Source organism: Haemorhous mexicanus, chromosome 4 (assembly GCF_027477595.1).
Source record: "Haemorhous mexicanus isolate bHaeMex1 chromosome 4, bHaeMex1.pri, whole genome shotgun sequence".
NCBI classification, from domain to species: domain Eukaryota; kingdom Metazoa; phylum Chordata; class Aves; order Passeriformes; family Fringillidae; genus Haemorhous; species Haemorhous mexicanus.
Genome location: NC_082344.1, coordinates 5912681 through 5927263, shown reverse-complemented (window position 1 = coordinate 5927263; position 14583 = coordinate 5912681). Strand labels below are relative to the sequence as shown.

The 14583-nt window shown below is 44.5% G+C and overlaps 1 protein-coding gene across 1 annotated transcript in view; it reads right to left on the bottom strand.

Moving 5' to 3' along the window:
- The window catches only part of FAT4 (FAT atypical cadherin 4), a 122785-nt gene that overhangs the window by 23008 nt on the left and 85194 nt on the right, over positions 1 to 14583 (bottom strand). The window contains exons 7-9 of the mRNA XM_059843752.1: positions 11171 to 11351; positions 7623 to 7873; positions 941 to 5290 (exon numbers count right to left, since the gene is read on the bottom strand). Coding sequence (XP_059699735.1) covers positions 941 to 5290; positions 7623 to 7873; positions 11171 to 11351 — 4782 coding nt within the window. The remainder of the gene's footprint in view (positions 1 to 940; positions 5291 to 7622; positions 7874 to 11170; positions 11352 to 14583) is intronic.

Sequence of the window (14583 nt, the reverse complement as noted above, 5' to 3'; positions counted from 1 at the left end):
GCCCATGTACTCTCTGGTGCTAATGACCTCAAGAATTACAGGGTATAGGTGCCCTAGAATTATTTTGCCATGCTCCTGGCAAAATAATTTGATATGCTAATACAACATGAAATAAAATCCTGGATTTGTAACTTAATTTGTACTGCTTGTCAATTAACAGCAATTGCTCCTGACCTGAGAAAATACTCCTTAGAAAAGGAGTATTTCTGCCTTGGAAAAGGCACTGAAAGCCTTACCTAATCTCCTCTGGTTCGATTTTTTTTCTTTTTTCAGATTTCTAAGAAAAGTGGCTATAAGCACTGGATAAAATTGTTCAGACCTTCCTTAAATATCCTACTCATGGCAGAAGCACAGAGCAGCCTGCTTTTCTGGGTTACAATGTTTGAATGCGTAATAAATATCAGAGAAAAAATACTCAGAAGGGGTAGGAATGCTGCAGACATTTCTGCGCCTAATGAAAAAAATAAATTACCAAGGGACAAAATACAGAACAGAGAGGTTGACCATTTTGCCTGAATTCTGTTTTTTCCCCCATATTCTTCATCTGTTTTCTGGTCTGCAAGTAATTTGGGGCAGAGGCTGATTTTCTTGCTTGGCACACTTCTAGCAGACTTGAAATGCTCCCACAATATGCATAACAATAACATGTACAGAAAAATCATACTTAAGCACTGGAAATGGTTTCCACACACTTCAAAATTTTGAATAGCCCTCGCAAAAATCTTTCTGCTCTAATGCAAATCAGGTAAGTGAGATTTGCCTTGGGAGAGAGCTAAAATGAAATAATATTGCAGGCACCTGGGTATTCTGAGCTTTCACACTCATTTTGCATGACCTCTTTATCCACTGGGGGATGCCTGTATTCAGACAATCTCGGGCTAAGAAGGCACTCTCGCCATCTTTTCTGGACTGTAAGGTAGGAGGAGGAGTAAAAGCGTACCTGTGTACCCGGTTTTACAAACGCAGTTGAAGCTCCCTGGGAAGTTCTGGCAGGCAGCACCGTTTCTGCAGGGGTTGGAAAGGCACTCGTTGACGTCCCTCTCGCAGGCCATGCCGGTGAAACCCTCTGGGCAGCTGCAGGAGAAGCCCCCCACCAGGTTGTGGCAGGTGCCATCGTTGTGGCAGGGCGATGGGAGGCACTCGTCGATGTCGGTCTCGCACAGGCTCCCCTCGTAGCCCGGCAGGCACCGGCACACGAAGGGCCGCAGCGGCTCGTTGGCCACCACGATCACGGGCACGCTCTCGTGGGTCCTCAGGGTGGGACTCACTGCCAGCCTCCTCAGGCAGCTCCCCCCGTTCTGGCAGGGGCTCTGCAGGCACCAGTCGTGGTCCACGGCCTCGACCCGCACGCCGCTCTGGCGGAAGAGGACGTCCCTGATGCTCTCGAAGAAGGTGGCCACGCCGCTGGGGTTCACGTACTGGCTGTTGCCGCGCCTGACGGCCGCCATCAGGAAGGTGTGGTTGCTGTCCTCGGAGAGGCCGTAGAGCTGGATGGCCGTGCCCAGCCCCGTCAGCTGGGAGCTGGCGATGCGCAGGAAGTGCAGGTAGTGGTTGGTGAGGAAGTCGCGCACGCTGTGGGCGCTCAGGCGAAGGAGGACGCTGTTGTCAATGGTGGCGTTGCTGAAGCCCGCAAAGAAGACGCGGACGCTGCTGGTGACGGCTCCGTGCAGCCCATCGTTGCTGAGGACGGCCAGGTCAAACGTGCCGTCCGTGGACCTCGCCTGAGAGTGCAGCTCACAGGTGCCCCCGGGAATGCTGAAAAGGCTGGTGACTCCTGAGGTGAGGGAGCACTGGAAGCTGTCTAGCACATCCGGATCCTGAGGCTTTACGTTGCCCAAAATTCCACCTGGGAAGAGGTTGCCATAATAATGAACAAAGATTTCTACTGTTCTGGGCTGAGACGGGTTGTCGTTTTGGTCTATTACCTTGATCTGCACAGTTCCTGTGGAAGACATCTGAGGAATGCCAGAGTCTCTGGTAATCACCGAGAGGTAGAAATCGCTGATTTGCTCCCTGTCAATCTCCCTCGTCGTTGTCAGGACTCCAGCCGTGCTGAGGCTGAAATAGCTGGTGGCAGGGCCAGTGCTGAGCAAGTAATAGGTGAAAGGACCTTGGTTGGGAGGCAGATCGGGATCCGACGACTGCAGTGTCATCACCAGAGTTCCTGCGCGGTTATTCTCCAGGACTTCTCCTTGGCTGGTGGACAAGGTTGGGCCGTTGTCGTTGATGTCTTCCAAAGTCACCACCAGAGAGGCACTTCCTGTCGCAGAGGGCGTTCCCGAATCGATGGCCAGCACGGAGAGGTTGTAGACAGGCAGCGTTTCTCGATCCAGCTCTGCAGTGACCGTCACCTGTCCCGTCTGTGGGTTGATGGAAAAGGCGCTGTTCTCGTTGCCAGACCCGATGAAATAGGAAAACCTGCTCCAGCTGGGGACAGAATCTGAATCAAAGGCGCTGACAAAAGTGACGTGGGTGCCTGGAGGAACACCCTCGCTGATCCGTATATTGTAGGCTCCCAAGGTAAAAACGGGAGGATCGTTGGCATCCAGGATTGTGATATTAACGGTTACTTCATCTATATCTGCGCCACGAATGCTCCCCAAATTTTTTGCAAGGACTTTCAAAGAGATTCGTTCTTCTTTTTCTCTGTCAAGAGGTCCTGAAACGTAGATCTGGCCGCTTTTCTCATCCACCTGGAAGCCCTTCTTTCTGCTGTGGCCAAAGATAAGGTAGTGGACTTCTCCATCAATGCCCATATCACGATCACTTGCAAAAACTTCCCCTACAACAGTACCTTTGGAGGCTGCCTCTGAAACCTCAAAATAATAAAGCTTGGACACAAAACGGGGCACATATTCATTTGTCCCTTCTAACTGGATGTTGACAGTAGCGAAGCTGCACCTCTCTTCATCTGGAACATTAAAAGCCTTTACCGTTAGATGGTAACTCTGCTTTGTTTCATAGTCTAAAAATCCCTGGGTGGTGATGGTTCCCGTGTTGGGGTCGATGACAAAGAGGTCGCTGTCTGAGGACTGGATGGCATACGCAATCACAGCGTTAGAACCAGAGTCAGCATCAGTGGCGTTTAAACAAATAACAGTTGTCCCACTGGGGGCATTTTCTAACACAGTGGGAAAGTACTCCTCAGGGCTGAATGCTGGGGAGTTGTCATTGACATCAATGACATTAACAGTGACACTGCAGTAGCCTGTTCGGGACACCCATCCTCCGTCCGTGGCAGTAACAACCAGCTCGTGCTTTTGGTGTAACTCAAAATCAAGTGGTTTGGCCAGTGTCAGTGTACCAGTGGTGGCATTAATAGCAAAGATGCCAGCTTCATTTCCAGAGGAAATATTGTAGGTGATTAATCCGTTCATGGCAGCATCCCTGTCTCGTGCTGAAACCGTCCTGACCACCGTTCCAACAGAGTAGCTCTCGGGGATAGTAACGCTCATGCGGCTCTGGGAAAACTCAGGTGTGTGGTAATTTTCTTCTGTCACTACTATTTCAACAGCTACCTCGGATGAGAGTGGGGGATTACCCTTGTCTTTGGCTTTCACTTTCAACAGGAAGTTTTTGTTCAAATCAGCCATTAGTGAAGATGACACAGAAATCCAGCCTGTACTCCTGTCCAGTCTGAATTTATTAGTTTTGCTCTCATCAGAGATGAAGTACTCCACTTCAGAATTCAAGCCAAAGTCCTTGTCATCCACCGCAGTAACTTTAATTAAATTTGTGCCGACCCTCACGTTCTTAGTGACAGGAGTGAAATATTTAGGGGCGAGGAAGAGCGGTGCGTTGTCATTGCTGTCTACCACGTTTATGGTGACGGTGGTCTCACTCACTAAGGGGGGACTGCCCCGGTCTGATGATGTCACGATGAAGCTGTGCCTGTTGATGTTGACATTGCTGGAACCGCTGGAGTTTTGGTACCTTAAGTACTGCTTGTTGAAAATCTCTCCCGTGGTTGCGTTAATGCGGAAGAACTCGGACTGGGATTTTATGAAGTAGAAGACTTGACCATTGGACCCTTCATCTGGATCGGTGGCTGAAACCTGGGTGACCTTTAGCCCAATCCCAGGAAGCTCGGGACACTCCAGGTAATAGGATGGTTTTATAAATCGCGGGGCATTGTCATTGACATCTGTGACAAATATGGTGACGTCTGTGCTGACTGTCCACCCCGAGTCATGTGCAGAGACCCTGATTCTGTAGCGGTCGGTGTCCTCCCTGTTCAGTGGTCTGCTGATGGTGATGTCCCCAGTGCTGGGATTTATGGTAAAAGGGAGACTCGTATCCCTTATGGAGTACCTGCTGACCGCGTTCACCCCAACGTCCTCATCCGATGTTGTGACTCGCGTTACTGTGAAACCCAGAGGAGCATTTTCAGGCACAGAAGCACTGAATATCTGTGAAAACCTCGGAGCATTGTCATTTTCATCCAAAATATTAATAATAACTTTGACAGTCGTGCTCTGGAGCGGAGTGCCTTTATCTGAAGCTTTTATGGTAAGCGTGTACTGAGACAGTTTCTCCCTGTCCAAGGGCCTGACGCTTCTGATCTCACCAGTGGCTCGATTGATACTGAAACTGTTTTCAGCATTGCCCTCAATTATTTCATAATTGAGCTGCCCATTCAGACCACTGTCTCTGTCGACTGCAGCCACTGTCAGTATCTTCCGTGGGGACAGGTTCTCCGCTATTTCTGCAATGAAGGGATCTTGCTCAAACTCCGGCACGTTGTCGTTGACATCAATCACCGATACTTCCAATTTCTTGTAGGAGGAAAAGGGGGGAAAGCCTGTGTCTCTGGCCTCAATCCACACCACGTACTTCTGCACGGCTTCAAAATCTAAAGCCCGCCCAACAGAAAGCTGTCCCGTCACCTGGTCCACCAGGAAGGTGCTGCCCAGGTTACCGCTGGCAATGTAATAGGACAAGGAGCCTCCTCTGGCTGAAGATCCAGAGACGGTGGTGACAAGTGTCCCGACTGCTTGGTTTTCAGGGAACGTGAAGGTCTCCTGCTCTGCCTGAACACGAGGAAATTCGGCTTTGTCCACAAACCTCACGGTGACAGTGGTAGAGTCTGTCTTGGGGTACCGGCCACCATCCCTCACGTGAACAGAAATGGTGACTTCGGACTCTCCCACCAGTGGTTTTGCAGCCAGGATTGCCCCCCTTGCCGGATCAATGTGGAATTTCTCAGAGTTCTTCCCCACGAGGGAATAATGGAGCTCGGCGTTGGAGCCGGCATCTGCATCGGTGACAGTCACAGCAAACACGAATGAGCCTGAAACGCAGAACAAAGCTAGGTCAGTCCTTTAATGAATGCACTGACTGTGAGAAACATGATGCCAGCCTTGCACTCGGAAGCACATCCTGGAGCAACATGCTCTTCCTCACACTGCCCTGAAAAGGAACTGCTGTTGTCACAAAAAGTGAGTTCAGCAAGGGGCAGGTGAGTCTGTGAGTCCACAAGACATGCACGCAGCCAAAAAATGTTGAGTTGGAAAACAAGACACGGCATTCAGAGAGATGGACATACAGATCTCAGTAACTGGGAGAAAGACCTGCAGCCTTTTGGAGGAAAGCCTGCTTCTAGAACGTTCACACAATAAAAACCATAAACCCAGTAAGACTGAATGGTAGTTTGATTTTTTAAATTACTCTTAGCCTATTTATCTACAAAAAAACCTCCACCCTGGAATTCAAGGACTGTTAAGGTTACTTAAGGGAACAGGCAGCATCCACAGACATTTACCCTACACCACAGTCCCTTGCAATCCCTTCTCTTCCTGCTCCCCAGGTGCTGCTTCTTTCTCCCCACTAGCCCCTTCTAATTTCCTAAGAGTATTCCAAGGACAGTAAGTAAGAGGACTGCATTTTTCAAAGCATGCTGGTAAAATAGAAATACAAAACTATTGCACACAAGTACAAAAACATGATTATACTCAGACTTTTCAGGTCTTTCAAGCTTATGCTTCACAATAAGCTTGACTGTATGTGCACCATTTGCATTATCCTCTACATTTGCACACTCGCAAGGAGAACCCAGGGTGTTCTTCCTCACCAGATATTACAGATCTAAAGCATGATATGCCTTTCAAATTTGACACTGTCTAACCAATTTGCAGAACACTGTTGATGTTTTACTGTTACTAAAATTTAGAAAATACCCAGTTTTGTATAAAAAGAATGCTGTTTTCAACCTCTAAAGGGAAAATCATTTAGAGGCAGGAATGACTTTGACAGCATCCCTTAAAACTATACTTCATGTCACTATTTGTCATGTGCAGTGCTTTGTACTCCAGGGGCAGGAATATTTAGATAAGAACAGTATTCAAACCCCTGTGAGAGATGGGACAGGAAGAAATGAAAATTCTGTGCTTCAGTTATTCAAATAATAATACTAATATTATTATTATTAGTTCCTCTTTTTAAACCCTATTAAAAATTACCAAAATGTAAAGGAAGTTGTGAGTAAGAAAAGAGGATACATCCCTACATCTTTGAAAAGTTTAAAACAGAGTAAACATAGCTTAGGTTTCTAGTTATAAGAGATTTCATACAAAAAAGCACCCAAAAAGATACTGCCAGAAAACATCATGTCAACCTATGTGTACCCCTTGTGAAAAGAATTTGAAGAAACATCCCAAAAACAACCAGACAAAGGCACTAGTCAGATTACATGAAGTTTCACCAATGCAATAATAAAACAATTTCATAATGTTGTTCTGGAAACAGAGAAGAATTGTAAACAAATTCATTCTTCCATAAAAAGGAGAAGTATTTGCAATTGTTTAAAATTAAGAGACAAAACCCAAGACATGGAAATAATCTTTTCTTCTGTTAAAAGAAAATTTGTTTTGTGAACCATTTGTCATGGAATGCTCTCTGTAGGCATCACATATCCATGTATGTGTATGTATGCGAAAACATGGAACATGAACTGAACCAGAAATTAACTCCTGTGTTGAGTGAAGTAACTTGAATTTGGGTGTAGGCTCCACCAAAGGCAGATCGCTGCTTGATTACTTTTATTTTATTTTACTTCACCACTTGGCTCAAGGAAAGGCAACATAATTAACATCTGACATAGCCATGGCATTTTTGGAAGAGGCCGTCAAAATCCAGTTTAGGAATTGCTCAGAGGAGACTTTCAGAAATAAAAACAGGCCTTTGTCTTCCTAACCCTAGCAAATTAATAACTTTTTTGAGTGGGTGATCATTTACAGTGCGTGTACTTTATGTAACTACAGGAACATAACTGAATTTGGATGAGAGGAGCCCAGTAGATAAAACCTGCTAAACTGTGGATGGTAACTTGAGGTTTGTTATTCTTCATTCCCATGCAGCACAAAGACAATCCTAGGAAAACAGCTGCAGAGAAACATCACAGAATCATTTCTGTGGCACAGCTGAGCATTTTATTAAGATGTTGCCCAGAGAAGCCATGAATGCCCATCCCTGGAAGTGTTCAAGGCCAGGCTGAGATGGGACTTTGAGCAACCTGATTTAGTGGAAGATGTCCCTGCCCATGGCAAGTGGGCTGCTACCAGATGATCTTTCGGGTTCCTTCCAACCCAAACCATCCCATGATTCCCTGTGGATGGAAGAGTTACCTGAAGAGGTGGGCGACGGCACGTGGGTGACGTAGGGGTGGTGCTGGAACTTGGGCGGGTTGTCGTTCACGTCGGCCACGGACACCAGCACGCTGGTGGAGCTGGACAGAGCCCTGGGGAAGCCCCCATCACTGGCCACCACCACCAGGGTGTAGTTCTCCCTCGCCTCCCGGTCCAGGAGAGCGCTGGTGATGATCTGGCCCGTGGAAGGGTTGATGGTGAATTGGGAATTGCCGCCCCTGAGCCTGTAGCTGTTGGAGAGGAAAACCAAGGGAGAAAAATTGGATTCGTATTTCAAAAGGCAGCCTGCTGCCTTAAGATAATGACCATTTTCTATACTCTTCAGACCACCATGCTGATGGGTATCAACACAGACTGTCACATTTTCATCTGACTCTCCATCTGTCTTCACTGTTTGTCTTTTTCCAAATTTCAAGGCCTGTCATAAATAACATTTCTGGGGATTTCCAAGCATAGCTGTTTAACACAGATTTCCAATACATGAGCTGACTGAGCTTTTGGATATTTGAAGATACCACTGGACATACTCTCAAAACTGCCTGCTGGAGGCATCCTTTAGTGCTGATTTCCCTGGGCTAATGCATTAGCTGTTACTCCAAAAGGCTGATGTACCTCTTATCTGAACCTGCAGAATACAGTTAGAAAAAGTACTGTTTTTTGAAATAAAATTATGACGGCTGTACAAAATAAAGAGAACATTTATTATCCATATTGTTTCCTGATACTTAGATTTGCTATTCAAGACTTCAATGTGAATTTATAGCAATTCATAGCAAATTAGTAACCACAGAGCTCTGTTAACAGAGACTAATTGGGACCAGAGTTTAACCCTCAGACTGGTGGGTGTGTTTGTGTGTGCACACATGTGATCTGATAAGAACTGACTGTGTGCTCACTACAGGCGTGTTGTAGGGGCTGCCTCTGTCTTCCTACCACACTGAGTTTGCCCCCTCTCTTGGAATGCTTATCCAGCTTCTGTTCATACAGCAGGAATCTCAAAGATGCATTTTTAAAGGTACTTGGTTAATATTACCCTTTTTAATAGTTTGGATTTTTGAGAAAACAATGGAAACAAAAACTGGCTCAAATGATCAATTCTCATATTCAATATCATAGCCCAACACAGCTGGGGTTAGCATTGTCCCTCTGCTACAGCACAGCAGCAGCTCTTCTGAGGTATGATTCCATCAAAGACTCAGAATACAGTGGCTTTAATGAAAGAGATTAATATTCCTATCTTCACCTCTTTAAGACCAGAAGAAGTTATGACAGCAGTAATAACACAGCCCAGAAGCTGCACTGAGAGGGTTGAGAGCCAGCCTGTGTAATAAGCTGTGGCAACTTCTCCTGCTCAGTCATTAATCTCTGCACAACGCCACAAGCATGCTTTAATTGCTTAATTGTGATATAATGTGATGGCCATATGTAATCATTCTCCAGCCATAGCAATGTGCACCTAGAATAGAAAGAATGTGCACAAAGCCTAAAGCACCACTTAGCTCTCCCTAAATAGCAGCACCAGGCACATTTCATCTGTGATTTGCAGTGATTTAACCCTGAGTGGGGTATTGCAGAGACAGAAACTTTCTTTTCTGTGTTTCCACTTGTTAGCACTGGAAAGATACTACGAATTTATTTTTTTTTTAAAGGAAATGATAAAGACATATTACATTTTTCATAAGATATTCTGAATTGTACCTGTATGCAAACCAACTGGACAGTGTACGTGTCTCAACACAACTGCAAAAATATCCAAACTCAACCCCCAAAAAACAAAGCAAAACCAAAAACCCCTTGAAACTCTAATGCTGGCAAGTGGCGTAAAAGGAATTTGATCTAAACACTTAAAATATGGCGTTTTGACTCTCATGTCTACTATCTTTAACAGGACTGCTCAAATTTGCATTGCCATTTATAACCCTCATTTAATGGCTTCACAGGTTGTCACCAGAAACAAGAGAACAAGAATTGGCACGTATGGATAGGTGACAGCTTTGCAGAAACTTAAACACTTCTTTCAAAGCACAGCACATTTTTTGACTTTGCATGAAAACGTCAGCCAAGGATCTTAGATATCCCTATTGGAAACCAAAGGTTTAATTTTGAATAGACTCTAACAAGACAGAAAAGGAGTTCTGAGTGCTCAGCACCTCTGACAAGACGACCTTACATGTTCTGGTCCTTCTGGCTTTCACCAGTTTTGTAACACCGGCCATACTTTTAAGATCTGCTTTAAATGCTGTATCTGGAAAAATTCTGTCCAAGAAAAACAAAGTCTGTTCCTGAGCCTGAAGAGTGTAAAACAAAACCTGAAAACAATGTTTTAATAGCTACTTATGAAGGGAAAGAATATTTTTATCAACTAACTCTATGATGCGGTACTGAGTGAATGACAAAGACTAATGGCAGAGATATTAAAGCAATTTAACCACACTAAAGAAATCCAAGAGCACTCTGATAATTTTTGATTACAGGACACAATCATTACAGTCATTCATGCTCTGTATGGAATTCTTTTTTTTATAAAGGAGCTTGCCAGAAATAGTTTCTTAGACTATGAGTGAACAGAATTAAAAGCTTGATTGCTTCACAATTTAATAAGTGGTATTTTTGGATGATTTTCAAATATCTAAAGATGTCTAGATGTCAAGCTTCTATTTCTGGCTTGTAACTAGTTGGAAAGAAAATATTTCAGTATTTTGTAGATAGTGTTTTGCCATAACATAGTTCTATTTTACTTCCTCTTTAAAAAAGTGACACAGTGGTATTCTTATGCTCTTTGAAGAAGGAGCTGAGGTGAACTAACAAAGGTAAATAAGGAAGCTCCTTTTATATCCTGCTTTGTGAGTTTGGAAACAGTGATGTTTGCAGCCACATTAGTAAAGATTAAGAAAAAAAAATCTGTGGTAAGATTAAGAACTGATCTTGCTTTACATTGCATTGGCAATGTATCTGTCCTCAGTGGATAATCCTTGGCTTGTCATTTCCACTCAGCATCTTCATTATTCTTGTCTGTGGAATTGGGAATGGCCAGCGTACAGCCCAGTGCCCTGTTCAGTTCCATCCACTGAGCCCTGTGCAAAACTGTCAAATTCCAGCTTTTTACTGGTTTTCTGAATGGCCTAAACTTTATGATTCACCTTGAGTAATTTTCATGCTAAACTGAAGACATCAATTGACCAAAGCTGTACTCAAGGAGCACATTTGCTTTCACTGAAAATTCCTCACTACATGGAAAGGTGTGAATGTAGCAGCAAGGCCTGTAGTGGGTGCAGCTGTAAATTAAACAAGCTTGCTTTTCACTCAGTAAAAAAACAACTCCACAACTCTATTTGTCCTCAATATAACTCTAAAAGCCTGTAAACAACAAAAAGACAGATTTGCCCAAGTAATTTAGTTACATACACAAAGCTGTTCTATTTTTTGTCTTACAGCTTTAGGGCACGCTGGTGATGGTCACTGGGGAATAAGAAATCTTCAGGCAAGATATGAGGCAGTATTACACAGAGCAGCAGTAATCGACCTACCTAATGACAGCATTTGTAGAAGCATCAGCGTCCGAGGAGTTGACGAGCAAAATATCTGTCCCCGTGGGAGCATCCTCCGGAACAGTGGCAAAATACATGTTAAAGGCAAATGTGGGGACGTTGTCATTGACATCATCCACTGTGACAGCTATGGTTCCAGTGCCAGTGAGGGCAGGAGATCCTGTGGGAAAGGGGGGGTGTTACAAAGTGCTAGAGGTTACAAACACCAGCATGCTAATCGGAGCTCTGCCAGCCCCGATTTGGAGCAGAGCGCTTGAGCATGTCACAGTTCACAGAGCAAGGAAGCCAGCTCAACACAGAGGACAGGGTCAGGTTTGTTTCAAAGTCATCTTGACATAAAGTACAAGTTGTGAAAGACCAAAAAAAAAAAAAAAAAAAGAAAAAAGTTATTATTTTTCTTGCTACATCTAATTCCAGAAATATTTTGTAATACAAGCTCAGTGGAAAATGATGGTCTTGGAACTGCTCAGAAAGCCTTCCTGTAACAATTAGGACCAATTTGAAGATGTGGTTGACTTTCCTATTCCTCTGCAAGAAGACCTTCAAAGGTGGCACGCTGACAGACGTGAAGACTCCAGCCCTCAATTTATTCACCCGCAGAACAAACAGAGTGGAAACAGCGGCAAAACCCAGCTTTCCGCGTGGCTTTTCCACTGCCGGTCACACCCTGACCTGGGGAGACCTTCTGGGAGCGGGTGAGAAGGTTGCAGTGAGTCTCCAGCCCTGTTCAGACTCCTTCTCTCCCTAGAAGCAACCATCCACAGCAGCAAATAACGCTCGCTCCAATGGGATAATGGCTTACGGGAAATCAGACTGAACTTATTTAACCCAGGGCTTTCATCCTCCTTGTTATTCTAAACTTAACTCTGATGAGCAGCAAGGAGCATGAAATAGCATGTTTATTCATGTGCAATCTCTCAGTGTTTGTCCTCTTCATCTTTTCCTTTGTCAAATCCAAAAAAAGACAATGAAGACTTTTACAAGTTCATGTTAGTTTTGTCAGTCCATTCATTACACTTCTTTTCGGCCAAGAATCAGCAAGACATCTTCTGCTAACCAAATTCTTCCCCTGGAGAAAAGGGATCATTCCTTTCCTTGAATACATAGGAAGGAGAAGGAAAAAGTGATAGCAGAGCATGAAACACTCAAGTTATGGTCGCTTTTACTCAAAAGACAGATGACGACCATGCCTCTTTCACCCAAGATTGCACAGCTTTCCCCTTCCATCTCAGATTCACCAATTCAGCATTTGCTGGGCTGGGATAAAGGGAGGATAATGAAATGCTCTGGGCTGGAGATTGGTGGAGTCCTTGCTGCGAGGCAGGCATATTACACAGAGCTGTCACTTGATGGAACGCAGGCTGCCCCGCGCCAACGACTGGGTCACTGCTATCCAAGGGTATTGCTGCAGCTCAACCTCGGGGCTGGGAAGGAGGCAGGCTCTGCTCTTGGGTCTCATCTGCTCCTGGCAAGGGCTCCAAACACACAGTTCTTACATAAAAGGAGAAATAGCAACGCATTTTCCCACATGTTAACCCTTGACGGCTGAAGAAGCGAGGCGGGAAGAAGCTGGGAGCAGCCTCAGCACGGGCAGGAGGGTTTTGCACCACAAAATGCTTTGCACTAACGTGGTTTAATGCCCAAATGGGCTGGATGACAGAGCTTCCAATTGAAAGGTGTTATAAACCTCGCAAGGCTGGGCTTGGAGGCTGCTGATCAGAGGGGAAGGATCACAAGGCCGAGGAAAGAACGTGCAAGCCAAGGAGTATAGATTTCACATCACACAATAGAGGCCTTTCTCTGCTCTGCTCTGAGGTAATTCACTCTGCCAATTAATACGCTTTCAGCCAGGAAGGTTACATTAAGGCAAAAAGTCTGACTCATTTTTTAGTCCTTTTTTTTTTTTTAACTCACGATTTTGTCATTTAGCCAAACACATATAGATAGAAAAGCCTGCAAAAGTGTTCTTGATTGCTGAAATATTGCCTGTGAAGTGTTTATTATTACTGCATTAAAGGAAAGAGAGTCCTCAGCGGCGTTTGCTGCGTGTGTCATCAAGCTCTGGCCTTCCAAACGCATTTTATTGACATTCATCTCGCAGCTAATGAAATGAAAGGTTGAAAGTTGTAAAGTTTCGCAGCTGATTAAACAATTTATATATAATTCAGAAATTAATCTTGGGTAAGTCACATTCAAAGAGCATCAGTAATGCAATTCAGCCTGGAAAAGAAAGCTAACTCACAGCTAAAACCTGAAACTCGCTCTTTCGGATGTATTTGCTAAGACAAAGCCAAGGCCAGAAAATTCACACCGTGGGTTAAGTCACAAAAACGAACACAGGTGGCAGTGCCTTTAGATCCCAACCTTTGCCTCATGCCCCAGTGCCTTATTCTCCAATTCCCCTTCCTCCCTGGAAGTGTCTGTGAGGCACCATGCAGCGCAGCGTGGGCTCATTTGTGTCAGCCTCAGGGAAGGGACTTAACCAGCCAAGGCTGAGCAGCACACCAACAAAATTAGCTGGGGTAACATAAGTAACCCAGACCTCATCAACATCAGCTTGTGGCTGCAGAGTGCTCACAGAGACATCCCAGAAGTCCCATTTTAATTCAGCTGTTTGTAACATCCCAAGTCATTGCTCCCCGGTTCTAAACCCCAAACCTTTCTCATCTTACTTGGATGGAAAAACTCACGTATTTACATTGGTTTCCTGTCTGTGCAGTTATCCAGATATGGGATTTTTTTCCCCTCTAAGCAAAATATCACGTCCACAAATTTAATCCTTTATTCTATTACACAGAAAGACAAAGTTGCAATTTCACAGAGAGTCCTCAAAGCTTTTACTCGGTCGAAATTAAATCACTAGCTCACATTTCTGCAGTTACTGAGAAATATAAGAAGAGGAAATTACAAATGAAGTAATTTCATATGGAAAAGAAATAGCTCAGGGCCAAATTCTACCGTCCTCAGTGAACTTCCAGTGAAAGCTGTGCTTGCACAAGGACCACAGAATTTGGCCCTTGGTAATAGGCAGGTTTCATAAAATGTACGTGTCATATTTGTGGTGAGAGAAGTAGTTTCCACGGTCAGGCTGAGTTCCCAGATTTCTTAGTTTTGCTTCAATAGCAAATCTTCCCCGAGTCAGTTAATTCTTATTAGGGTAGAGCATCACCCCTATTTTAATATTTTGCATAAATAACTGCAGTAAATTTAGTGTAAGTTCTGGAATATTAGCCAAACACACAAGATGACCCCAAACCATTCTTAATAAACCAGACATGTTACAGCCCATCTAAAATTGCTGTACACAGCCACATAAGCCTCTGAGTACTTTTAAAAACAGCCCTGAGGGCTAAAGCCACAAAGAAACATACACTTTTCCCTTAGTGAACTTG